Source organism: Gadus macrocephalus, chromosome 10 (genome assembly GCF_031168955.1).
Source record: "Gadus macrocephalus chromosome 10, ASM3116895v1".
NCBI classification, from domain to species: Eukaryota; Metazoa; Chordata; class Actinopteri; order Gadiformes; family Gadidae; genus Gadus; species Gadus macrocephalus.
In genome coordinates, this window is record NC_082391.1 from 19,095,716 (window position 1) to 19,119,842 (window position 24,127).

At 41.7% G+C, this 24,127-nt stretch overlaps 4 protein-coding genes across 5 annotated transcripts; 3 read left to right on the forward strand and 1 right to left on the reverse strand.

The window, feature by feature from the left end:
* The first annotated feature begins 767 nt into the window (after positions 1 to 767).
* On the forward strand, positions 768 to 10,285 carry acsl4a (acyl-CoA synthetase long chain family member 4a). Of its 2 annotated transcripts, XR_009527849.1 has the most exons (16): positions 768 to 916; positions 1,956 to 2,568; positions 2,690 to 2,867; positions 3,178 to 3,287; positions 4,262 to 4,400; positions 4,964 to 5,114; positions 5,406 to 5,529; positions 5,724 to 5,795; positions 5,953 to 6,092; positions 6,395 to 6,567; positions 7,169 to 7,243; positions 7,407 to 7,595; positions 7,802 to 7,916; positions 8,425 to 8,582; positions 8,864 to 9,514; positions 9,612 to 10,285. XR_009527849.1 is itself a non-coding variant. In XM_060063566.1 (15 exons), the coding sequence occupies exons 2-15, from the start codon at positions 2,212 to 2,214 to the stop codon at positions 9,019 to 9,021; spliced, it is 2,139 nt and encodes a 712-aa protein (XP_059919549.1). In that variant the 5' UTR covers positions 768 to 916; positions 1,956 to 2,211; the 3' UTR covers positions 9,022 to 10,285. The 2 variants fall into 2 exon arrangements, 1 of the variants encoding a protein (XP_059919549.1); XM_060063566.1 differs by having other exon boundaries at positions 8,864 to 10,285.
* On the reverse strand, positions 9,589 to 11,677 carry nxt2 (nuclear transport factor 2-like export factor 2). The gene is made up of 4 exons (XM_060063665.1): positions 11,519 to 11,677; positions 11,302 to 11,388; positions 11,025 to 11,169; positions 9,589 to 10,592 (listed from the first exon to the last, which is right to left on the reverse strand). Exons 1-4 carry the CDS (start codon positions 11,531 to 11,533, stop codon positions 10,408 to 10,410), a joined length of 432 nt encoding a protein of 143 aa, XP_059919648.1. The 5' UTR covers positions 11,534 to 11,677; the 3' UTR covers positions 9,589 to 10,407.
* A 66-nt stretch (positions 11,678 to 11,743) lies between these two features.
* On the forward strand, positions 11,744 to 17,082 carry psmd10 (proteasome 26S subunit, non-ATPase 10). Its single transcript, XM_060063657.1, has 5 exons — positions 11,744 to 11,974; positions 12,079 to 12,177; positions 12,894 to 13,040; positions 15,954 to 16,120; positions 16,367 to 17,082. Exons 1-5 carry the CDS (start codon positions 11,861 to 11,863, stop codon positions 16,518 to 16,520), a joined length of 681 nt encoding a protein of 226 aa, XP_059919640.1. The 5' UTR covers positions 11,744 to 11,860; the 3' UTR covers positions 16,521 to 17,082.
* Positions 17,083 to 17,163: 81 nt separating this feature from the next.
* xiap (X-linked inhibitor of apoptosis) lies at positions 17,164 to 23,911 on the forward strand. Its single transcript, XM_060063588.1, has 8 exons — positions 17,164 to 17,318; positions 20,679 to 20,955; positions 21,241 to 21,835; positions 22,011 to 22,110; positions 22,266 to 22,344; positions 22,619 to 22,655; positions 22,822 to 22,992; positions 23,240 to 23,911. The coding sequence occupies exons 2-8, from the start codon at positions 20,716 to 20,718 to the stop codon at positions 23,431 to 23,433; spliced, it is 1,416 nt and encodes a 471-aa protein (XP_059919571.1). The 5' UTR covers positions 17,164 to 17,318; positions 20,679 to 20,715; the 3' UTR covers positions 23,434 to 23,911.
* The last annotated feature ends 216 nt before the right edge of the window (positions 23,912 to 24,127 follow it).

A 24,127-nucleotide genomic window follows, 5' to 3' on the forward strand; every position in this document is an offset into this window, starting at 1 on the left:
GATGATAACGTCTGCATCTGCAGGTGAAATCGAGTAATAACAACCATTGGCAAATTATTTATAAGACAATTTAAATGTATATAGTCTTTTTTACAAAGGTTTGTAGGCTATGCAGATTGCTCATAGTTTATAATGTTTAGATCAAGGAACTTAAGGTCTTGTTTGCTATGCTACCTATTCATTGTGTTTTAATTTAAAGTTTAGCCTACATGTAAAGTATATTTTTTTCTGATCATATCTTGAAAACTTCATTAGCTAATTAACCCCCCTTGTATTTCTAAATGAATTCAGTGTCAATGCTCAAATGTATGCATTTGGAGGAACCCTGGACAAAGAAGAAGATGCTGACCCATTTAATCTCACGAATATTTGAATAGATGTGCATGTTTAGAATATATTCGATAGCTTATGTAGGATTTATTTTTCCGAGTTTATCAACCAAAGGGACATGTATGATTCTACATTTTCCTTAATTTAAAGCTGCAAACGGATACATTTGGAGGCTATCTTTGTTGTCCTGTTCTGATGTAATTTCTTGTATAAAAATCAATAAAAATATACAATCAATATTTACATAAAACGAATTAATGAGTGAGGGTGAACACACAGTAGTATCTGCTTGTGACTTGACAAATATTAAGCATAAACTTCTGGCTTCTTTTTCAATAAGTTCCACAGTGTGTACAAAGCAAGAATCGCTTCAAATAGTAAAGCAGCGTAAAAAAGGGAGGGGGGAAACTGTATGCGGTGTCGTCAGCCCCGCGAAGATGGCTCTGCTCCGCTTTCTCATTGGTCTAGAAATATGGAATCAGATGACGTAGTAGTTCCGTGTTGCCAGTGGCGCTGGAGAGGTAACTCTCGGTCATTCTTCCCTACTCGCGGAGACGTTGTCAAACGGGGATTGAGGCTACCTAAGGTAAGGATGTGACAAGCCAGCGACTCAAGCAGGCTATCATTTAGTTGCATATTGTAATTGTATTACTATGGTGATCCATTTGGAAATTCGCATCAGGGTATGTCTTTAAGAGCAATAGTAACATGGTACATGGTGTAGTAATTGTTAACGTTACACTGCTAGCGGACCTATGTTCCGAGAGCAACGTGTGCCTGCTTTATTATCCACCTGGCATCAGGATGAGGGGTTGGTGCTTTTACGTTACATATATCGTCTATCACGCTGTTAAATCAAAACTGAATGAGTTCCGGGATTGATTTTCTGACTCAATATCCTGGAAAACTTTAACAAGAAAGGCTGAATGGAAATGACTCATTGGTTTCATTAAACAAGCGTTTCCATTCAAACGGTTATTTGCGTACACAAAGATCAACACCAAAGGACAAAGTATCAATTTTAACAGGTCGTTATTGAACGGAAAATTTGTTTAAAATGTATCTTCATATATTTTGGTATCACTTTTTTGACATGTGTCTCGGCCGGTATTTTTATTGCTTATTGCTTGCTATCAGAGGACTTATTTGAAGATCCATTTTGACTTTTGAGGTCACCCTGTGCTTTAAGATTTGAGTGTACTTTCTCCGGCCATCAAGTGGGGTGACTCCTAAAGTGATATCTTGTTAGCAGCCCTGTTATTAGTCTGACTTGATGAGCTTTGGACATTGGGGGGGGGGGCAATGGTACGATCATTTACTGATAATCAAGGGTATCTTCTTGAAAGTCAGTTGGGCTGACTAGTTTAATGATATCCCTCTGTCATTTAGTGAACCATTCGTTTTAATAGAGAACTAAAGAATAGCAGCTCAAGTCAATTTTGCCTGAGATAGGCAGGCCAAAGCTCTGACCAGTACATGTATGTAAAGGAAGGTGGGGAACTGACATTTATCACCTTTAATGTTGGAAAGGAGACGAGTAGAGACTGCAGTTTCATCCGATCACCTTCTTGAACTGTACTACTATTGCTTGTTGTCTTAACATGTTTGTGTATTTGCTTCTTTAGGTGTGAATGGGATTCCATGGTCATCGTATCTTCTCCTCCCAGCTGATGATCTTAACATGACTTAACATCAAGGACAAACGTTATTCATGTTTCTCCCTCAGGGTTAATTTCCCCTTGATCCCCCCTAAACTAGACTAGTTCCTCTTAAACTAGTCGGCCAGCTGCCTTTTCTTCCCCTTTCCTCCAACCTCACGCCTCCCCCCCCCCCCCTCCTCCCCCCCCCCCCCCCCCAAGCCAGACCATCAGAGGCAACGCTATGGGTCTGTCCGTGGGCTCTGCTCTGCACTTCGTCCTGCTGTTCCCCGTTCATCTACTGGTGTGGCTGTATTCCCTCATCTCCTTCCTGCCATGGTACTATATGACAAACGCTGGGACCAAGAAGGCCCGGTCCGTGCGGATCAAGGCCCGAACTACCTCAGGGAACAGAGAGGGGCCATACCGCTCCGTGGATCACTTCGACTCTCTGGCTAGAGAAGACTTGCCCGGCAAGGACACTTTGGCCAAGCTGTTTGAGCACGCCGTGCAGTGCTTCGGGCAGGCCGACTGCCTCGGCACCAGGGATGTTTTGAGTAAAGAGAATGAGGTCCAACCCAGTGGAAAGGTGTTTAAAAAGGTAGGCCTCTGTGTTGTTTTTTTTTTTTTTCCTAACCCTTTTTTTACCCCAATTTACCGAGTGTTGACCCATCGTAAAGGGTTGGAGATTAAAATATGATGATTCTTATTTCTCCTTTCAGCTTATCTTGGGTGAGTATCGCTGGCTTTCGTACCAGGAAGTGGACACCATGGTCTGTCATTTGGGAAGCGGGCTTGCTGCTCTGGGCCAGGAGCCCAAAAGCACGGTGGCTATTTTCTGTGAGACCAGAGCCGAGTGGATGATCACGGCGCAGGCATGCTTCAGATATAACTTCCCCTGTAAGTAGCGCTGAAACCAACGCTGAACCCCCCCCCACCCCCCCAAGTCACACTGCTCTGCATCAGTGTTTTTTAATACAAGTCTTGTATGGGGCACATGCACGGGTTAGTTCATAAGTGATCCATTGAAATTACCACATTGGCTATGGGCGTAAAGTGTGCTCATTGTGACATTGATGACCCACAATAATGGGTTTTAACAGCTTAATTATGAGGAAGGCCTTTACAGAAACGTATTTGAGTCATGGTATGATCAGTACACGTCCATAATTGAGGCCTTGCAGCTGATTACTGATTGTTCACGCTACAGTGGTGACGTTCTACGCCACCCTGGGAGAGGAGGCGGTGGCGTTTGGCCTGAACGAGACCGGTGTCACACATCTGGTGACCAGCGCCGACTTACTGGAGAATAAACTAAAGGTGAGCCCTATACCGGTTAATGTTAAGAGATATTGCTAAACGTGGCATGAAAAGCTGAACATCATCATATTTATATAGAAATAATTACATTTAGGAAATACCAGCATGGCAGTGGAAAGGAAGCACCGAAAAATATATTTTTAGATATCATTATATAATGACAATGATATTAGATTAGATGCAACTTTTTGAATCCCCTGTAGGAGAACGTGTTTGATGCAACAGCCAAGCAGCAGTGGAAAAACACGGGATGAAATACAAAATTAAAAGATAAATAAAAAAAACTTTACAATTAAGATGCAAAGTACGAATGCAAACAAAAATAGACTCTAAGGTAAATGCTAACTTAAAGTGCTCCTTTTGAAACCTTTTAAAATGGATAAAGACATAGATAAGACATATAAACTTGGGTATATACTTTTATGCTGAGATAACACCAAATTATTTAAATCAACAGAATAATCAAACTAATCCAAAACCATTACAATGTCAACTGTAACAAGCAATAATTGTATGCTCTAGAGCTTAAACTATTCTCTTGGTTTTGTTACTTGGTTTTTGTAAAACCAATGGAAGTGACTGCACAGGAATGATGTTTCAAGTTTGATTAACTTTAAATTTCAAAAAAACTTGAGCGGGTTAGAGGGCAAACAAAATTAGAATTTGCCTGTGCCAAGGAGTTAAAATTCCATAATATTGTAGTAGGTTTTTGGACGAAAGTACCACTGATACGTTTTCACTAGTGTTTTCTAGCCCAGGCAAATGCATGTAACTTCCAAGGTCAGAAAATGGATGCATCCCAGCATGACACAAATAGTTTTTACTAGATCCTCTTTATGACCACAGGCCAGTGTAGTTTGCATTGCGTGCTTTATTGTGACTATCTTCGATCAGATGATATTTACATTCAAACCTGAAAGATGAACAACACATTTTTGCATGTATTTGTGAAAGCCATTGTTCTCTTCATCCAGAATGTGCTATCAGAGATCCCAAAGCTGAAGCATATCATTTACGTGGACCAAAAGATGGTGGGCACAGAAGGTTACCCAGCAGGGCTCACCATGCACAGCATGCAGAGTGTCCGCCAACTGGGGTCAAAGCCTGAAAACCGTGAGTATTTGACCAAAGGTTTCTACCTGTTATGTGGCTTTTATGTTTTCTTATATATCTAGAGACACAGATAATCCCAAACAGTATGGAAATGAGTGTACCTCATTACAGAGATGTGTTGACAGCCTTCTGTAACATTTAATTTATCGTTATTATCATTAGTTGAAATTTTATTTTTCTGCAAAAGTGCCAATTTATATTTAGTAAAAAGGGAAGCAATTCAAGCAGTGCAGTGATACTAGAAGTGATACTTCCTAGCCTCAGCTGATGCAGACTAGACATTCATTTTAGTTGTAAGGGTACTTCTGAAGATTACTTACTATTTAATTATCACATGAAGCAGTCGGTGTGAATTATTTTAGATGCCTGCCAGGTAGGAGTTAGGGCATCTGGCATTAGGCCTTCCCTGTGTAGACTGCAGACATTGGGGTTCAAAGAACCGTTGGGAAGTTGGACACTCTCACCTAATAGGCTACTGTCCTACCCCCTGTCTTCAATTTAATTCTATTTGTATAGCCCTTAATCACCATTACAGTCTCAATATTTATGACACTGTCTTCCAGTAATTATGCCGGTGGTGCAGCCTCAGCCGTCTGACCTGGCCATGGTGATGTACACCAGCGGCTCAACCGGGAGGCCCAAGGGCGTGATGATCATCCACCGTAACATCATCGCCGGCATGACCGGCCAGTGCGAACGTATTCCTGGCCTCGGGTGAGAATAGGGGGATTTTGCGATCATGTCAAATCGTCTGTCTAATTAAATTTTAAGTTTTTCGCAACTTCACCATTTTCACTCATGCTCGCAGCTTCATCCCAGGAAACGCAAACAAAGCATGCATCACATGTTTCACAACCATTTTTCAGAAAGCCTCATGTGTTTTTGACCGTTACAAATATTGAACAATGCTGTTGCATATAGTTAGCATTTCAAAAGTAAAAGTTGACTAGGTACACAAATTATGTTGTTGACAAGGGAAAACAATGGATGTTCTTTGCCTACCAGGCCCAAGGATACATACATTGCTTACCTGCCCCTGGCTCACGTTTTGGAAATGACTGCGGAGATCTCCTGCCTGACGTACGGGTGTAGAATCGGCTACTCTTCCCCACAGACACTATCGGATCAGGTAACCCCGCCGTCCCACTTCTCCAATGATGCATGTTTTATACTAATCATAATCACAAGCGTGAAACGGTTCTAGCCAAGGATCATTTTCGAACCCTGTCCCTTGTAAAAAAAAAAGAGTTGTTCAAGGATGAATATTTTGAATGACAATTACATACTATCATTTACATTTTCGTTTTCGTTCTTCATATCTAGTCCACCAAGATAAAGAAGGGAAGCAAGGGAGACTCATCCGTCCTCAAGCCGACCCTGATGGCTGCAGTACCAGTAAGAAGCCCTTACGTATTGACCACCATCTGTGTTATCCACGTCCTCCCTCCGTCAGTGCTCCTCTTACCTTCTCCTCCTGAGCTGTTCTCCTCTCGTCCTGCTCACCCGGGGTAAAGACCATCTCTAATCCCTGTTTATCTTTGCTCCTCACCAGGAGATCATGGATCGCATCAATAAGAACGTCATGAGTAAAGTGCAGGAGATGAGCTTCATTCAGCGCACATTGTTCACGCTGGGATACAACTACAAACTGGAGCAGATCAGGAGGGGCTATGATGCACCCCTCTGCAATGCGTAAGCACCCAACCATTATTATTCCAATTAACATTCAGTAGATGGTATTTCCACCGTTTCTACTGTACACACACACACACCTACATCTTTGTTTGACTCTAATTATACTGTTGACCCGGCAATTAAGTCCAGCCTGTGGGCCTACCAATGACTTGTGTGCATACATATAAACAAATGCCAGAGCCATGCATAAACGAATGCACCTATACACAAACACGTAGTGCCCTGTATAAACAAAGATTGCTGTTGAAGCATGTTCTCCCGAGCCACTCGGCCACTCAGCCTCTCGTACGTCTCCACAGGCTGCTGTTCCAGAAAGTGCGCGGACTGCTCGGGGGGCGCGTGCGGATGATGCTGTCGGGCGGGGCCCCCCTGTCCACAGTCACCCAGCGCTTCATGAACGTGTGTTTCTGCTGTCCCGTGGGACAAGGCTACGGCCTCACCGAGACCTGTGGAGCAGGAACTATCACAGAGGGTGAGCCTCTTTTAGATCTTGGTGAAATGATGTCGTTCAGGAATATATCGCATTCCCCTCCATGTTGACTGTGTGGGATGGTTTAAGAAGCCATACCTGGCCTGAGTCAGCCTGATTGGAATCCGGGGCTTAGTTTGGCTGCATACCTGTGGTGCATTTAATAACACCTTAGCATCGTGCCAATAAAAGCCTTTAATTTGAGGGTTAGAGTGTTTCATGCATGTGTGATGGCGGCTGTTTAACCTGCTTGTCTTTATTACTGAATGCACCACAGGCATGCAGCCTCACCCAACCCTAGAATCCAATCAACCTGACTTGGGCCAAGTGAGGCTGCCTAAGCCATTTATCAAAAAACTCCACTGCACACACACTCCACACACTATTAAAATGTTTGGTCATTTGAATATGCTTTCAACCAAATTGCTGCTGTAATTAAGCAGCAGGTAGGGGTTAGGCACCTTGCTCAAAGATGCAAACGGGTAGACTGTGAACATGGGGGTTCGAACCAAGAACCTGTTGGGTTGGAAATCAAGCAGAAGATTATGAGTGGGGTGGTAATGTTTCTAAAACCCAAGATGTTGTGTTTTTCTTTATTGTATAGTTGCAGACATCAGCACCGGTCGAGTGGGCTCTCCTCTCATATGCTGTGAGGTCCGACTCCGAGACTGGGCAGAAGGTATTGAGAAGATACACAAAGGGTCACATGAGGGTTCACATGATTACCGTACACACTGCATGCCTTTAACGACTCAAGTAGTACATTACACAAATTACATTACTTACATGCATAGAATTCCAGGCCCACATACCAGTTACTTTATTAATTGTTTTTTTAACAGGTGGCTACACCAAAAAGGACATGCCACACCCCAGAGGGGAGGTGTTGATCGGTGGGCCCAACGTAACCATGGGTTACTACAGGCACGAGAACGGCGATCAGGACTTCTTCGTTGACGAGAGTGGCCAACGGTGGTTCTGCACGGGGGATGTGGGGGAAATTCACCCTGACGGCTGCCTCCAGATAGTGGGTATGTGTGAATTGGGTTTTTCCGTGCCCCTGGCTCTCTACGGCTCCCCGTGTGCCCTTTCAGATGACGGGGTACTTAAAAGAGCCATTGATGCTTTGTTTTCAACAGCCATTCAGTTTTAAGTACTCACTTATGACGTTCATGCGGCTCTCATCTCCACCACAAGTGGTAACGTGCGATGAATGCAATTGTGTTGTTCCATATAGACCGTAAAAAGGACTTGGTCAAGCTGCAAGCAGGGGAGTACGTATCTCTGGGCAAAGTGGAGTCGGTGTTGAAGAACTGTTCCCTCATAGACAACATCTGTGCTTACGCAAACAGGTCAGTTAACTTCTTGATCGTCCAAGGAACTGCCGTGCCATAACAGCCTGCATCCATGATGTTTTGCCAAATGAATCCACCTCTACCTCATACGACTATGTACTTGGTTCGGCAAAGAGGTCAAACTCGATACCCTTTTGAACACCTAATATTGGTGTGTCTCACATGATACGATTATTTATTTCGAACAATATACAATGGAATATATACTGTATACTGATTTTATATTATTTTTTTGTCACACAAAAAGTAAAAAAACACATCTGCCCGCACCAGACATACACCAGGGGTTAATGTTATACATGCCCACGAAGGTACCCGGTATCCCGCATACCACTATTAAAGGGCCCCTATTTTACCACCAGCTGTTAGTTTGATTAGCCGTATTAAAAGCCGTTATGCACTGGAACTTAGTGACATTACTAGTTGTATGCTGGATAGATCAGTCTACCAGCCGGGGGCATCCCTATGCATTAGATGTAAAAATGAATGATCTGTTTATTTTCAGTGACCAGAACTACGTCATCAGCTTTGTGGTGCCCAACCAGAAGCAGCTGACTGCACTCGCCATGCAAAGAGGCATCGTAGGAAACTGGGAGGAGATCTGCACCCATCCAGACATGGAGAGACATGTTTTGAATGAGATCAAGAAGGTTGCCGCTTCCAGTAAGAGATAATTTGTCATTTTCTTAAATGTTGCAGATTGACCAATGATCCATAATGCTTGCCTAGCTGCAGAGGTTTTGCGCTTCTATCAGACGCCATTTCCTCGGTTGTACCTTTTCCAAGAGTGTGGTTTAAGCTACACAGCTTTGCCCGTGCCTTTTGATAAAGGGAAACAAAAGTGCTTTGGAAACAATATGCAAGTCAAAGCCATGTATGACAGGTGTAGATGAACATCACTGAACCCAACCCTCACTCTATATATCCTCTTCTCCTCCATCTAGTTAAAATGCAAAGATTCGAGACCCCCATGAAGGTCCACCTGAGTCCTGAGCCATGGACCCCAGAAACGGGTCTGGTCACAGACGCCTTCAAGCTGAAGAGAAAAGAGCTGAAGAACCACTATCTCCACCAGATAGAGAGAATGTATGGGGGTAAATAGGTGTGCCACTCTCCCTCTCATCTCCAGCAGAGCAACTCTGATGCCATAATGCCACTAATTTCATGTACATAATATTTCAAAAGAGCCTTTCAGGTCTTCAGTGTGGAACAGAAAAACGTAAAAAGCTCACTCTGTAGGTAGAAGTGGTCGCTCGATAAGCAGTGATGCTCTTCGATGTTGTGATTTGAGGTAAACTAGTTTCGAGAGGTTTCCCGGTAAACTAGATCCCAACAGAACCAGTTGTTCATATCGAAGGATATCAGATGACAGCACTGAACTGCCATCCTTTGAAGAAACTCTTTTCAACTAATGTCAAGTTATTTAAATTTGTGTGTAGCTTTTTGCTTAACCGTTCTAACTTATTCCATTTAGATATTCACGCCATCCCTACATTTAAATTCAAGGTGTCCATTGCTCTTGCTGTGGTGGATTGTTGACGTTACTGTGCCTTTTTTGTCAGCAGTAGTGCCCATGTTTAGTCATGAAGAAGTAGGTTGCACTAAGTTACCAAAAATGTAATGTTGCAATCGTACCCATGCTACAAGACGGGCTCAAAAGACATGTCTTCATGAATAGTCATGAAGAAGTAGGTTGCACTAAGTTACCAAAAATGTAATGTTGCAATCGTACCCATGCTACAAGACGGGCTCAAAAGACATGTCATGTTAACAAGGGATTAAGGAAAATACCGTCTTACTGTCAGTACTTGTAAATTCAGCATTGGTCAGGTAGGCTCATGTCTCCTCTCCATGCTTTCCAGTTGTGTTTCCCTTGCCAAACATGAAGTTGCTTTAAGCATTGTTTTTGTCCTAATGCATTGGAAATGTCCAACCAAATGTATAGGATTCAACAGGACTCAGGAAGATTAATGTTTTAATATATGAACTTGGCCAATAGTGGGCTATTTATGAATAAAGTACATCCGTTTAACTGTTTTACCAAGCTTCTCTTAAAATTATTTATTTAAGTATAAGCACTCCGAGGTTAACCATTCGCATGTGATTCTTGTTTTTGGCATAAGCTACAGTGGTAACTGGTATAACGTTACAGCTTTATGCATATTATACCTCAATTAGAAGACTATTTCGGTCTCAGAAATGCTGCCATTATGGTAAACGATTCAATAAAGACATTTAATGTCTACCGAATTGGTACATTAAATCATAGTCATTTTCAAATGGGTTGTGCTGTGCTGTTAAATGTATGCCGTCATTAGGAGCCCATGCTTTGTTCAGAACGTGTTAAATAAATGTCATTTTGTAAACGGTTTTGTGGCTTATTTTATTTAAAATAAAAAGGCATAATAAATGTTGGTATGTTGAGCCCTACGGTGGGGGTTGGGGGTATCCAAGAGAAGGGAGAAAATAAAAATGTTCCAGGAAAAGTTTAGCTTTGCCAGTCTTGGAAACGGAAACAGTCACTGGCAATCTTCCAGACAGGCTGCTCACTGTTCGGTGTAGCCTGCGCTGTTAGCAGAAAGTTCTGGTTGAAAAAACGTTGTTTGTTCCCCTCGAATTTAACAACTCCACAGCTCACCACCAATATCGTTGTCTGGCCCTGGGTAGCTTGTTCTGTAAATAGAAAAAAGTTAACTAAAAAACATCTGTAGGCTGTTGACACTGTATACACTCAGAATGAGTGCCAAAGTGAATGTTACCATTATGAAATGGACAACTATAGTGTCAATTGATGGGACCATTAAAAATACCTGGTCCGTCAATTACTGTAAAGCCATGGTTATGGTAATGTAGCTACAGCAAGTTTAACCAAAATGAATAACTCACATTTAGGTAATGTACAATTACCTAATTAGGTAATGTGTAATTAACTAATTGTAGTGAAGTAGGGTAAATAATCGATGTGATCACTCTGTCTTTGTGATGCGAGTGATTGCGGTTCATACACCGAACGTATATACGCCTTTATACAATATTCAACATGTGTTGAATATTCCTTAAAACTAAGTTCAAATGATTTCAGCAACATTTTTATAATAATCTCACCATGGACGGGCTGACAGTCCAGTGTGTAAACCTGGAACTCGCTTGATGGAAGGGTCTCATAAAACTCGTTTAATGCATCCTGGCCCGAAACTGTGTTCCCATTCCACACCAGGGTGGATTTGTCCAGGTAAAGGCGGGTTAGATTCTGTATTGAACCAAAAACAAATCCAAAAAGTTAATATATTATGCACATGTTCCGAACTTCCGACCACCAAGGCGAGTCGGCTCAAGGATGTTTTAGCAACTGGTCGTAGATAAGAAAAAGCCCACAACTCACCCTCCTTTTTTTATCCATGCAGTCATAATAAATGTTGACGAATTCCTCCGCATACCTGCATGACTGGTCAGCATGTGTTTTGAAATCCTGCCATGAGGATTGGTAAAATGTGTTTTATTAATGCATGTGTATTAGCCTTTTTTGTTTTAGCTAGCTTGACTTCTGTATGTTGAACCAAACAGACACTCCGACTGCGAGAAAATTCATTTAACGTTACCAGTGTAGACGCCATGAGTTCAGACTTTCAATGTTATTCTTCAAGAGACGGGTTGTTTCTTTCTTACAATTGAGAAACAACAACCACAATCTGCAAAGCATACTACATCCAGAGCACCACAATCTTGTTTTCAAATTAAAAGTCTTAGACGCATCGAATTGTTTCTCGGCCGGTGGCGAAGCAGGGAGGGTATTTTACTTTGAAGGCAGAGAAAAGTTGTGTACTTGAACGGAAACAGATTTTTTCACTTCCGAGGTCATCGCTCATATTTTATGCTTCACGTAGTTCACGTTATGTTATAGTATCTGCTTAGTTTGATTTAACGCATACACATACTTTGCGATGGCTGGTTCAGTATCAAATGTGGACATTTGTAATCATGCCTACGAAGGACACATGGACAAACTAAGGCAATGCATTATAACAGATAAAACACTCGCCTGCAAAACGGACCAGGTAATTGTACAAGTCATCGTTCGACTCCCATCCATAATATGGTTTGCTATTTTTTTCTTTGATATATCGAAATGAATGTAAAAAAATATTGTTGTGCTTTTCAGGGCCAGAGAACCGCCCTTCACTGGGCTTGTTCTGCGGGCCACAACGATATTGTGCAGTATCTTCTTGATCTGGGAGTTGAAGTGAATCTACCAGATGATGTAATGTTCCAGATATTTCTCAATCTGCAACATGTGTATTCTTGAGCGAATAATTGTATATTACTTAAACGAATACGTTTTTGTTGACTGATTTGCAATATTATTACTGGTTAATGTATTTATCTTCTTTGTAAGTAGCTAACCTGCTTCTAATAATCGCTATCACTAGGTGAGACATAGCTCTATTGAGAACTGACAGTATTTTGCAAACCGTTAGTTCAAGAACACAATTCTCAGTCAATTCCAAAGCTTGAATGTTGTCCTTAGACGGCCTTCTGTCCTACAATGGTATAATACAATGTATTTGCCGTTTCAAAATGTCGCCGACAGAATAATTTAAGAGCTCGGGTTTACCTTTGGCTTCCAATAAAGTGTCCGAATTTTAGACACGCACTTAAACAAACAAGCACCTTTTTTTCCTCCAGAAAATAAATTGCATGCGTGTCTTTTATTCGACCAATGGTGGCAGTGTTGAGCCGTAGATTAGAGCTGTTCTTGGAAGGTCCAACCTGTCCTATCATAACCCTATCAAAATAAACACATTGTAAACGGCAATGAGTTTTATTATACCCTGATAGGATTGAATACCGTCTAAGAACACGCTTACTTTTGAATTAAGGATTTGTCACTTGTCTAAACAACTTAATAAAAAACACAAGTCAAGTGCAGCAGTGTAAGACCAGTGTGGTGTTGTTGAAGTTTATGGTCATTCCTAGGCTTCTTGGACGCCTCTCCACATAGCAGCCTCAGCAGGCAGAGAGGACATTGTGAAGGCCCTGATATCCAAAGGTGCTCAGCTGAACCCTGTCAATCAGAATGGCTGCACCCCTTTGCACTACGCATCGTCTAAAGACAGATATGAGGTAAGATCAAATCTCATTCATATCTCTCTTCTAGGAAATGACACCATTTTAAAATATTCTCCAGTCCTATTGAGACACCACAAAATTAAGCCTCTGCTTTTCTGAGTTGCTTCTCTACTAACCATGTGGTGAATTTATAAGTGTAAATTGTAAGTGTTTTATATTTATTGCTTTATTCCTTCACATGAGAACTTCATGTCAACCTATTAACTTTGACTGTAATATATTATAATGTGATATATGCAACACTTTCCATCTAGTAAATACACTCTATTAGTGTTGCACGATACCAAAATTATGACTTCGATACGATACCTGCCCGAAAATACCTCGATCTTCGATACTGAACCAATACCATGGTGAAAATTGAAAGTATCTGGAAAAGATATGAATAATGGTCCAGCTCAGTCTCACTATGGTTTAACTTTCAGCATCTTGGACCTTTCCTGCTTTGGCGGCCAATTACCTTAATAAATTAATTCTACAGAGCAAGTATGGGCATAATCACTTCTGTTTGTTAACATAATTGCTTTTGCTTAACAAGCCACTTTTCTGTACAATATAAACTTTTGAACAGTGAACACATTAATGACTGACTTACGCATACAATTAAAATACTATTTTCTCCACTTTATTAAAAACAAAACAAAACAAAACATGCCACTACATGGTACATTCCATTACACTATGGTGGACAAACGTCAGTCCGACAATTGCAGTGAAGTATTTAAACTTTAACACTCAGAATAAATAAAATTATTGCTTTCCACCTGCTGAGCTGAGCTCAAATAAAATGATTTTCCGTCGGTACTTTTATGCACACCGAACTAGACCTCTGTCAAGGAAAGTGGAGTTTTTGCCTGACTTCAAGTCTTTCTTATCATCCCGCAAGTTATCCGGTAACTTATCAACCCCAGCATGTCCGGTTGCTAAGCAACGTCAACGTCTTTGGCAGACTATTTCTCTGCTAAAAACACTATGAACGGTAATTGTAAAAAGACACTGTGAAGATATTGTTTCGTTTTGGCAAGGAGCCGTGTAATAAGCGGGATAGTGTACAGAACGTCGCCGGTCATTAGCGAAAATAATACCCTTCAGGGCTTCGCGTCGTGGTCCGGTTCGCCCTGTCAGGGCTTATTTTCCAGATTAAAGACCGGCGTTTTGTACAACACCATCCCTTACATATCATATAAGTCCAGACCAATATAACGGTTGTGAGCGTGATACATACGGATGTACGCTTACTTTTGTAAATGTAGATGCAGTACATTCGGTTTGCATGATAGGAATAGATCTATTCCGATCAGAAATCGAATCGTATCAGAAGTGTCCATGTAAACGCGGCTACTGTCGCTATGACTCGAAAAAAGGTTGGCTAATAAGCTACACCACATTCGTTTCATATTTCTTGTCCACAAGCCGAGGAAGGACGGCAAGCGCTTCCGAACCTGTCCCCATCTCGTTGCGTCACACTCTCACACGCTCGCTGCACAGACAGAGAATTTTTTTAATAAAAGTATCGATACTAAAAAATGGGGGAATCGTATCATTTTTTTGCGTGAGGGTATCATGATACCTTTCTAGTATTGGTATACCGTGCAACACTACACTCTATGTAAAAAAAAACAAAAAAAAAACTAAATCATTTATTAATCATCTAAAATTAAAAAGGTAATGATGCAGGTCTACATGATCATGCAGATTAAATACATTGAACTTTCTTCATGCGGAGCATATCCCTCACTGCTCCACCCTCCCTATGGGCGTACCATAGGGCTTGTTCATCGTGACATCACATCGTAATGTACCCTGCCCTTTTCGGACCATTGGCTATTAATTAGCTATTACGTTGGCAGTAATGTTTCTTTGGTAATTGCTGTGTAATTAATTGTCTCCCCGTAATGACATCATTATAGTTGGGTTGTAGACTACCAAGCATTTTTCATGCAAGACTTGGCCAAACTACGTTTTTATAGGCAAGGTTACGATATATTTATCTCGATTACAACTCTTTTTTTCCTCCCATTGTGGTTGAGTATCACCAACAAAAAATCCAATGACGTATGAACTATTTAGGAATTGATGCATTTCACGCACCTGACTTGACTGTAGGAAATACACAGTTGTATCATTCCATGTGTTAATGCCTCAAATTTGGTCAGCTAAGGAAGCCACACCCCTGAATGGTATGTTCTTCTGAAGTGATGACCCATCATTTTGTGTGGGGTGGAAGGTAAAAGGGGATATTTCATGATGGATTGTTTTTAAACATTTTTTTGGAATTGGAATTTACTGCAAGCTGAAAGCTCAAGTTAAACAGTACAACAGTAGCCATAGTATCATTTCTTACAGTGGGATTTCCCCGTGACTCAAAAAGCAGAAATGATTAAAATGGTTTCATAAAGAATAGAGTGTGATTTAGATAACCAGAAGGGGCTTCCAAGAGCTGGGCTACGTCACAGGAGGGGGATGGTCATGGCCAGTGGCCCACACACGGGGGTGTTGTCAGGAAATCTCAACCGAAACTGAGGGGACATGTTTCTTAGAAATTTGGAACTAGGTCTGGCCGATAATGTTCATGCAACAAGCAGTTTGATCGACCCTTCATTTTTATGGCATATTTTACCTACCAGGTGTGATAAAGAAATGGCTTGTAATTTACCAGCCATCTCCATGTCACCTGGTCGTAAAATATTTTTAGACTACAATATATTCAAGTCACCCTATCACCTAAATAATTCATTTAATTGTATTGTAAAGGGAACTTAGGTAGGTATTTTCAGTGACACTCATTCCTTACCGATGGCCCCGGTGCTGCTTGAGAAGGCCCAAAACACCCAAAGACCCCAGGTTCCATGGCGGACGATATGTCTTAAGTCTATCAATAGATGTATATCATACTATTCCTTACAGATAGCCCTGGCGCTGCTTGAGAACGGAGCAGATCCCAACGCCACAGACAAGCTGCACTCCACTCCCCTCCACAGAGCTTCTTCTAAGGGCAACTGCCGGCTCATCACACTGCTCCTAGAGCACAGCGCCTCCACAAACATCCAGGACATTGAGGGAAACACACCGCTGTAAGGGAACCTGAGCTTGGTTGATATTCTGTGGCTGTAGAACATGAAATATGCCTTACGTTTTATCGTATGCACATTAATTGAACATAAGCGGCCATCATTAATGGCAATTAAACTCGTTTTTAAGCTATGCTTCCTCAATGTGCCCTACCTTTTTAGAAGACTTACAGCTGTGTTTCGCATTTGTTATTCTAAAACTTCTTTGTTCATTTGATCATAATAATAATTAGCTTTTTTATTTCCTAGCCACTTGGCGTGTGACGAGGAGCGTGTTGAAGCCGCTAAGCTACTGGTGGGGCACGGCGCCAGTATTTACATTGAGAACAAGGAGGAGAAGACCCCCGTCCAGATGGCCAGGGGCGGCGTGGGCGCCACGCTCCAGCGCCTGGTTGAAGGATGAGGCCTCCCCCGCAGCCATACTCATCCTATTATACAGTCAGGATTTCACTTCCATCGCAGCGTTGTAATAACAGGTGAAGGATGAGAGAGGCTTAATGGAACTTTAGGCCAATGTTCACTCTCGCCAGCCTTCCCTTGAACGAACCATTAACAATTAAGATGACAATTTATGAACAGCCTACTACAGCAGTCAATCCACAAGCAACTGATTTGTTTAAAAACATTTGTAAATATTTATTTTATTTTTTATTAAGTCAAAGACATACAAATTGCTTTGGGATATCACTATTCAAATAGCCATTACATTTAATGCATACCTATTCGATTCAGTTGTGCATCTCGAATACCATAGTGCAATGTTTGCTACATGACTTCTATTTTTCTACTGATTAACCTGCTTTGAACATTTTCCTGTCAATAAAATTGCTTTCCCCCTGGCTTTCACTGGATAATGTTTCAAATAACTGTTCTAGTCATTGAGCATTGGCTAGATATACTTACGATGCTGGCGATACAAATCATATTTCCCCGTCTGTGATTAATAAAGCAGAATACTCTTTTTTTCCTTTGAGTCTAGCGTCATTTTTATCATGATACACCAATTCCACATTTTGGAATTTTCATAGCTAAACCGGCAGATATCCCTCCCACGGCTGTTGAATGTCGTCCAACGTGACGTTGCGGTCAGCTGGGGCGTGCGTTGCGTAACCTACATAGTTGGACCGGGCTCTTCATGTAGTCTCTTTTCAAACATTTGGTTGAACATAGGGTCCGCAGCTGGCTTCCTGGAAATTTGAAGGTAGGTCCGCGACTTAAAAAAAAAGAAGAAGCGTTGTGTCACTTAGACACAAGCTGTAAGGGAGCTAGTGGGGGCTAGCTCACTAGCTCTGCTTATCAGCAGCGTAGTATGGCAGTAGTAGGGCATTTCCGCCATAGCTGCGCTATGGTTTCGCTTTGACTGTACGAGATTATGAGTAGCAAGAAGCATTTCTTGTAACATTTAAATACTGTGCTAGTTTTTTTTAGTAGTAATGAGTCATTGAAATGTCCTCCCGTCCAAACATCCGTTTTCATGGATACGGTTTGATGGCCTTAAGTAGCACATTGCGGTTTGCTATTGTACCATTGTTTAGCTCAACGGTGAGCTTTTCTAGAATAGGGTGGCCGGTGTTAAACGGTCATACTCTCACACTGTCCAGTGATGTATTATGAAACATCTTCCGATCTGAGCAGAACTAGATCGCTTTAGGTGGATAAAGAAAAACTGGATCAACTATCGTTAGTAAAAATGTAGACAATGATCAAGATCCCTAAATCTCAATTGAACATCTTCTTAATCTACATCACGGTAAAAACGTTACCATGAATAACTAGAAAATAAATTCTAAAAGAAAATAATTGTTTTGCATTGTTTACTGCATACTAGATCTCAATGTATCTTGAGTTTTACTTTGAAACGGTTGGGCAGAGTGCATGTTCATAGTCCACAGATTAATAAGTACAATTCAAGGTCCCCACCTTGCGTATCCGGCATCATAACGTTAAATGAGTCAAGTTACTCCCTATAAAAGAATGTAACGTGAGTACGGCCCGCCCCGTGTACTTGAGACTGACTAATTGTGCAAATACGTCCGACAGCAATAGTTGGGAGGTGTCTCGTCAACATGTAATTTTCTAATCTTATGAAGTGCTGAAGTTATTGATGCTGGCGCGCAGGTGGTATAGAGAGCTCCTTAAATCTTGGATATCTTTACGATTATGATTCATCAGTTTTGCGTGCCATGTTTTTGCGTGCCCAATCATACCAACCCTCCTCTAATCAAGCGCGAACCCGCCCTGCACATGGATTCGACGGTCCATACATGTGACTCGGTTCCTCTTAAAGCCACCGCGACCAGCCTGTGGTTAGACAGTCCTCCTCATATGAAGCCTGGGAGACTATCCTGATCACGTGACCTCCCAATCGGTTTCGCCACTCCGCAGGGTCGCTCGACCTCTAGCCTCCCACTTCGATTTAAATCGGTGGGAGGTCAAACTCCTTCAGCCATTGATTCAGCCTAACATTCCCATCGAAAGAATGTCCGAAACTCTGCTAGTGCATAGTTATGTTGTTCTTGTATAGTTGATGTTTAGCTTATTTCTTTAATAACTTTATTTATGGCACGACGCTGAAGTTGGCATCCGATTCGCAGCATCCGATTCGGCTTGAAAACCACTTAGAATCTTCAAATCGGTCCTGATTGAAAACCACTACACCTATACTCTTCAAATCTGGACTACATTATCACAGTGAGGCTATACATTATGTAAAACATACTTTCAGATTTTTGAAACCTTTACCCTATTTGTGAAAATGCAATGCGGTCTGGACCCCTAAATGAGCCTGTATTGCATTTTCACAAATAGGGTAAAGGTTTCACAAATCTGAAAATATGTTTTACATAATGTATAGCCTCACTGTGACAATTTAGTCCAGATTTGAAGAGTCTAGGTGTAGTGGTTTTTAATCAGGATCAGTTCTAATGCGGTCTGGACCCCTAAAAAGCATTAAAATGTGCCTTTATTGCATTTTCACAAATAGGGTAAATGTTTCACAAATCTGAAACTATGTTTTACATAATGTATAGCCTCACTGTGATCATTTAGTCCAGATTTGAAGAGTCTAGGTGTAGTGGTTTTCAATCAGGACCCGTTCTAATGCAGTCTGGACCCCTAAAAAGCATTAAAACAAGCCTTTATTGCATTTTCACAAATAGAAAAAAGGTTTCACAAATCTGTAACTATGTTTTATATAATGTATAGCCTCACTGTGAAAATTTAGTCCAGATTTGAAGAGTCTAGGTGTAGTGGTTTTCAATCAGGACCGATTTAAAGTGGACCAGCTGCCGAATCGGATGCTGCGAATCGGATGCCAACTTCAGCGTCGTATTTATGGCTGAGTTTACTCGACTTATGTTAACGTTACCGCTTTGTTGCTTCGGGAGACGCCATAAGTGTTTGCCGAGCGGAGGCCTGTATTATACAACAACAACTTGGACGTAGACCCTGATTCGTCCGACACGTCATCAACAACAACGCGTTATCTCCAACGATTACATTGTCCTTTTTGGAAATCGATGTCGGCGGCCGGAGGTCCAGCATGATGCGTGCGAAACAAAATGTAGCCTGCGTGATCAGGGTGGTCTTCAGTCCAGGCTACTAAAATATATAGTCCTCCTAAGCCACTGGTTTTCGGAATCAACAAAAATATTGTTTAAGAATTCAGAAAGAAGTTTTCATTGTAAAAAAAGAAGGGTGATGTTATTTGCACCCCTGGTACAATTATCAGTACATTCCATTTGCACACATGATGTTATACATAAAATAGACAAAAGACAGGCTCTCATGGAGCACGTTGCTGCTGCTCATCAAACTGACCCTCGAGCAGTGTTATATTATTTAATGTACGAGGCCCATTCGGTTTTGTGATTTAAATTGTTTTGTTTTATGTCCGAATGGACTTTCCATTCGAACAACCTCAGAGTCCTGAACTGCCTGTGCAAATTGTAAATATTTATAACTAAACCATCTATATGACTTAAACACACAAGTGTCACCCAATGTCTTAAACAGATATGAGAAATAATCAAATTTATTCAGAAAAACAATTACTGAATTTTGTGATAATGTTCTTGCGAAAGAGATGCGGTGCATGATTGAGCCCCTCCCACTTTGTAGCCGGGAGACCCAAACATTTAAAGGAACTCTTTGTTGTGTCCACTGTCCTGTCTGTGCCACGGCATGACGCAATCTCAGCTGAGTGTTAGGGATTTTGGAGTGGTGATAGTTCCTTTCTTCTAAAGAAAGAAAGGTGGGCTGGTCAGCATTATTTAATTGCAGTTATGAGATTGGATTCGTGATAACATTATTGTAATCACTGTCAATCAGCGTTGACCAAAGATATGTCTAGGTAGCTTTAAACTGTTACGTATTGCAACTTTAATTCAGAAAATTAGAAAAAAAAAGACATAATGACTGTCACAATCGAGAGGACGCCGTTGCTGGATGTGGTTAGGGTTGGGGTTAACCCTAAACACATCTAATAAACAAACCAATGCAGACGGTACTTTCTAGTCCTGATAATCAAAAGTACCTTGACTTTTCTCAATTCTCTATTCAGATACCTACTGTCTCAGTCATCATCTCAGTAGCCAGAAATGGCCCAGCTTGCACAAAACAGAGACCTGGAGACGGACGGCTACATGGACTGGTCCCACATCAAGAAACGCGAAGACTCGTTTCTGGCCTCAGAGTGGGCCAAGCAGGTGTCTGCGCTCAAGCTGGCCCGGGCCGGGTTCTACTACACAGGCTCTGCCGACCGTGTCCAATGCTTCAGCTGTAGGAAGACGGTTGAGAACTGGTGCACAGGGGACCAGCCGGTAGAAAGACACAAAGAGGTAATGCACAGGGTATGGGGTTGGCTGACTCAAAGGTTAGGAGCAATAATAATTGTAATCGAACGAAAAACGTATTCATCTTTATGAACTTAATAAATTGGAAGATGGCGAAAAATACTTCAGTATCGGCCAGAAATGATAGTTGATATCTGAGTTTATTTTATTTTGATGTTTCAATGACAAAATAAATGGGGTCATCATGTCAGGTTGTTTAATATGATAAAGAGCCATCTCATGTTCTTTCTTACTGAATAGCCCTCTCATGTTTCTGTTCTTTTCCTTAAGGTTTCTCCCTCGTGCCAGTTCCTCAGATGCGCCCACCGAGCTGTTGCAAACGGCCTGCCCAACAACGGCATCCCCTACAGCGAGGAGGAGGAAGACCTGCAGTACCGCCTGAGGACGGGAGAGGTGGTCGACGAGACCACGTATCCCATGGTCCCCCACATGTGCAGCGAGGACGCTCGCCTGCAGACGTTCCAACCGTGGCCCTCCAGCGCCCCCGTGAGGCCCAGGGCGCTTGCCCAGGCAGGCCTCTTCTACCTGGGGGAGAGAGACCGGGTGCAGTGCTTCTGCTGCGCGGGCATGATGGGGGGCTGGGAGGCCGGGGACACCGCCTGGGGGGAGCACTCCAAACACTTTGCCAACTGTTTCTTTATCCTCGGTCACGATGTGGGCAACGTGCCGTCCCAGGGAGGAGCCGCCGCCGAGGAAGAGGAGGGGGAGGAGGAGGAAAGGGTGGCGCTAAGGGGGAGTGGTGTTATACCACTGCTTAGCCCCAGTAAGCCAATGGGAAGCTTTGAGGAGAGACTGGAGAGCTATGCAGGGATCCAGCATCCGATCGACTCTAGGATGCTAGCCAGAGCTGGCTTCTACAGCACAGGTACATATTCTGAAGGGGCATTCCAAATAGTAACTAGCGCAATATTTTCAATGGTACTGCAATAACACACATAAACTGCTGATCGATTAATTAAGTGTTTGTCTGTGTTAACATGTATTTGAATGCGGCTGAAACATAGGACAAAGTTAGAAGTAATTAATGTGCATTGTTTTAGGAGGTGGAGACCGGGTTGTCTGTTTCCAATGTGGGGGAGGGGTCAAAAACTGGCTACCTGATGAAGAACCCTGGATGGAACACGCAAAACACTACCCTGGGTAATAAATAAATAATTACATATATTTATGTATATATATATATATATAGAGATATAATACACACACATCAACATCAATGTCCACTTTCCACTAAGCCGTAGATCCTTTTGTCATATTCTTAAATCTTTAATAGCTTATTTTTTAAATTCCAACAGATGCCTTTTCTTGCTGTCAGAAAAGGGACAGGATTTTGTCAATCAAGTGCAGCTACAGGAGCCGCGACGGAATGGAGCTGTAAGTAGTTGGCTCTTGAGCTTAAAACACTCATGCATTCAAAGAACAGCCAGCCTTAAGTCAAAACTATAGGGGATCTGTTTCGTGTGTGTGGGCCGGACACCTAGAGCTTTTTAATCCGGTTTCTCGTTTTTGTAACCTATTAATTGCAGTCCTCTAGATTGATTTATCAGGTTCTCTGTACATCATCATCTGGCATGGCATCTGTTCAACAATACTATTTGATCTTTAAAATGATGTGGCAACATCCTATTTGTTTGCATTCAATTTCCAGGCTTCATCGCAGAATGGCTTTTCAAGACAACAGAATGGTAACGCGTCTGATTCACTGAGATGTTATTTGTACATTTACAATGTTATCTTTGCCATGAAAGCTTTTGGGGTTGGCTTTGGCACTCGGGTGCATTTGTAAGTGGGGTTGAAGTGAAGAGCATCCCTTTACTCATCATCAACCCCCCCCCCCCCCCCCCCCCCCAGATGTTCTCAAATCGGAGATGGCCGCAGCAGCTTTGGCCATAGGTTTGGATCCTGTAACCGTGGAGAGGACGATTCGTGATCAACTCTGCAGGACGGGATCGGATTACCCCAGCGTGGAAGCACTTATCCAAGATTGTCTCAACAACCCCGCGACTCGTTCCACGTCCGAAGGTGTGTGTTTTCAAGGGTGTGACCAGCGGTCCAAGGTCCAATGTGTAAACAAAGAAGCATTCAAAATGAACTGGCAAATTACCTTCTTTGTTCTCACGAAGAAGACCAATAATGTGTGACTATAATATAGCATCTATGCTCTGGTTTGATTTCACAAATATGTATCCGATTTATCCCAAGAGAATGAAAGCAGATTGAAAGTGATTGAATAAGGATTTTGTTGATTTTATTAATTTATTTTTAACAGAAGAGGACCCCAGTGACATACTCCATCGGCTTCAGAGGGAGAAGCAGTGTAAGATTTGTATGGACCGAGACATCTGCATGGTTTTCATCCCTTGTGGTCATCTGGTGTCCTGCAGTGAGTGCTCCCAGTCACTCGGCAAGTGTCCAATCTGCTGTGCCTCCATCACTCAGAAGGTCAAGACCTACATCGCCTAACCAGTCCTGGCAACAGTTTTCTCTTTCTCTCCGACTCTCTCCATGTTTATGCTGCTCCTTAACGTTATATTTTCTGACATATATTCTTGAAAATTGTGTGTATATAAAGATATAATAATATTTTATGTGTGTGCGTGTGTAAGGGGTTCTGTGCTTCTTAGCTGAGTATATTTTCATAATGAAAATCTTCTGTTCTATTTTATATAATGTACAGACTAGCAGATTGGTAAACTTTGATTTGTTCTGCAACGTATAGGTGAGAGGACAATAATTCAGATTAAGACACTATCCTTATGTTTTTGCCTGATGTGCCTTCCGCTGGGTTTATTTATTTTAATCTGTCCATATTGGTAGATTTAAACATGTTAAAGCAAAGATAATTTGGTTTGTAATAAATTAATAAAGGCTTTGTTTTGTATATGTAATCAGGTAAGTCCCATCATGCAACTGTGGATTTCAAATTAAACAATTCAATGAATCATCTGGTCTAAACCGTGTACATTCTTGGAATCAATTGGAATTGGAAAGTTTTATGAACCACAATTTCACATTTTGAATGTACACCCTTGCCTACATACCTACCTTCATTTAAATGTACTTTAATATGTTTTCAACTTTAATAATGAATTGTTAACAATCTTAACCAATTAGAATTTCTTTGATTGTAAGGTAGGGATTTAACCGTTACTCTAAA

Bases quoted from the DNA above. Each gene is read 5' to 3' on its own strand.
- acsl4a (XM_060063566.1), top strand. From the start codon at position 2,212: ATGGGTCTGTCCGTGGGCTCTGCTCTGCACTTCGTCCTGCTGTTCCCC. The intron at 4,401-4,963 runs GTGAGTATTTGA...ACTGTCTTCCAG, and splicing joins GGGGTCAAAGCCTGAAAACC to TAATTATGCCGGTGGTGCAG. The intron at 7,596-7,801 runs GTATGTGTGAAT...TGTTCCATATAG, and splicing joins CGGCTGCCTCCAGATAGTGG to ACCGTAAAAAGGACTTGGTC.
- psmd10 (XM_060063657.1), top strand. From the start codon at position 11,861: ATGGCTGGTTCAGTATCAAATGTGGACATTTGTAATCATGCCTACGAA. The intron at 12,178-12,893 runs GTAATGTTCCAG...GGTCATTCCTAG, and splicing joins AAGTGAATCTACCAGATGAT to GCTTCTTGGACGCCTCTCCA. The intron at 16,121-16,366 runs GTAAGGGAACCT...TTTATTTCCTAG, and splicing joins ATTGAGGGAAACACACCGCT to CCACTTGGCGTGTGACGAGG.
- nxt2 (XM_060063665.1), bottom strand. The intron at 11,170-11,301 runs GTGAGTTGTGGG...GGTTCAATACAG, and splicing joins GCATGGATAAAAAAAGGAGG to AATCTAACCCGCCTTTACCT. The intron at 10,593-11,024 runs GTGAGATTATTA...TTCTATTTACAG, and splicing joins GGACTGTCAGCCCGTCCATG to AACAAGCTACCCAGGGCCAG.
- xiap (XM_060063588.1), top strand. From the start codon at position 20,716: ATGGCCCAGCTTGCACAAAACAGAGACCTGGAGACGGACGGCTACATG. The intron at 20,956-21,240 runs GTAATGCACAGG...CTTTTCCTTAAG, and splicing joins CGGTAGAAAGACACAAAGAG to GTTTCTCCCTCGTGCCAGTT. The intron at 21,836-22,010 runs GTACATATTCTG...GCATTGTTTTAG, and splicing joins AGCTGGCTTCTACAGCACAG to GAGGTGGAGACCGGGTTGTC.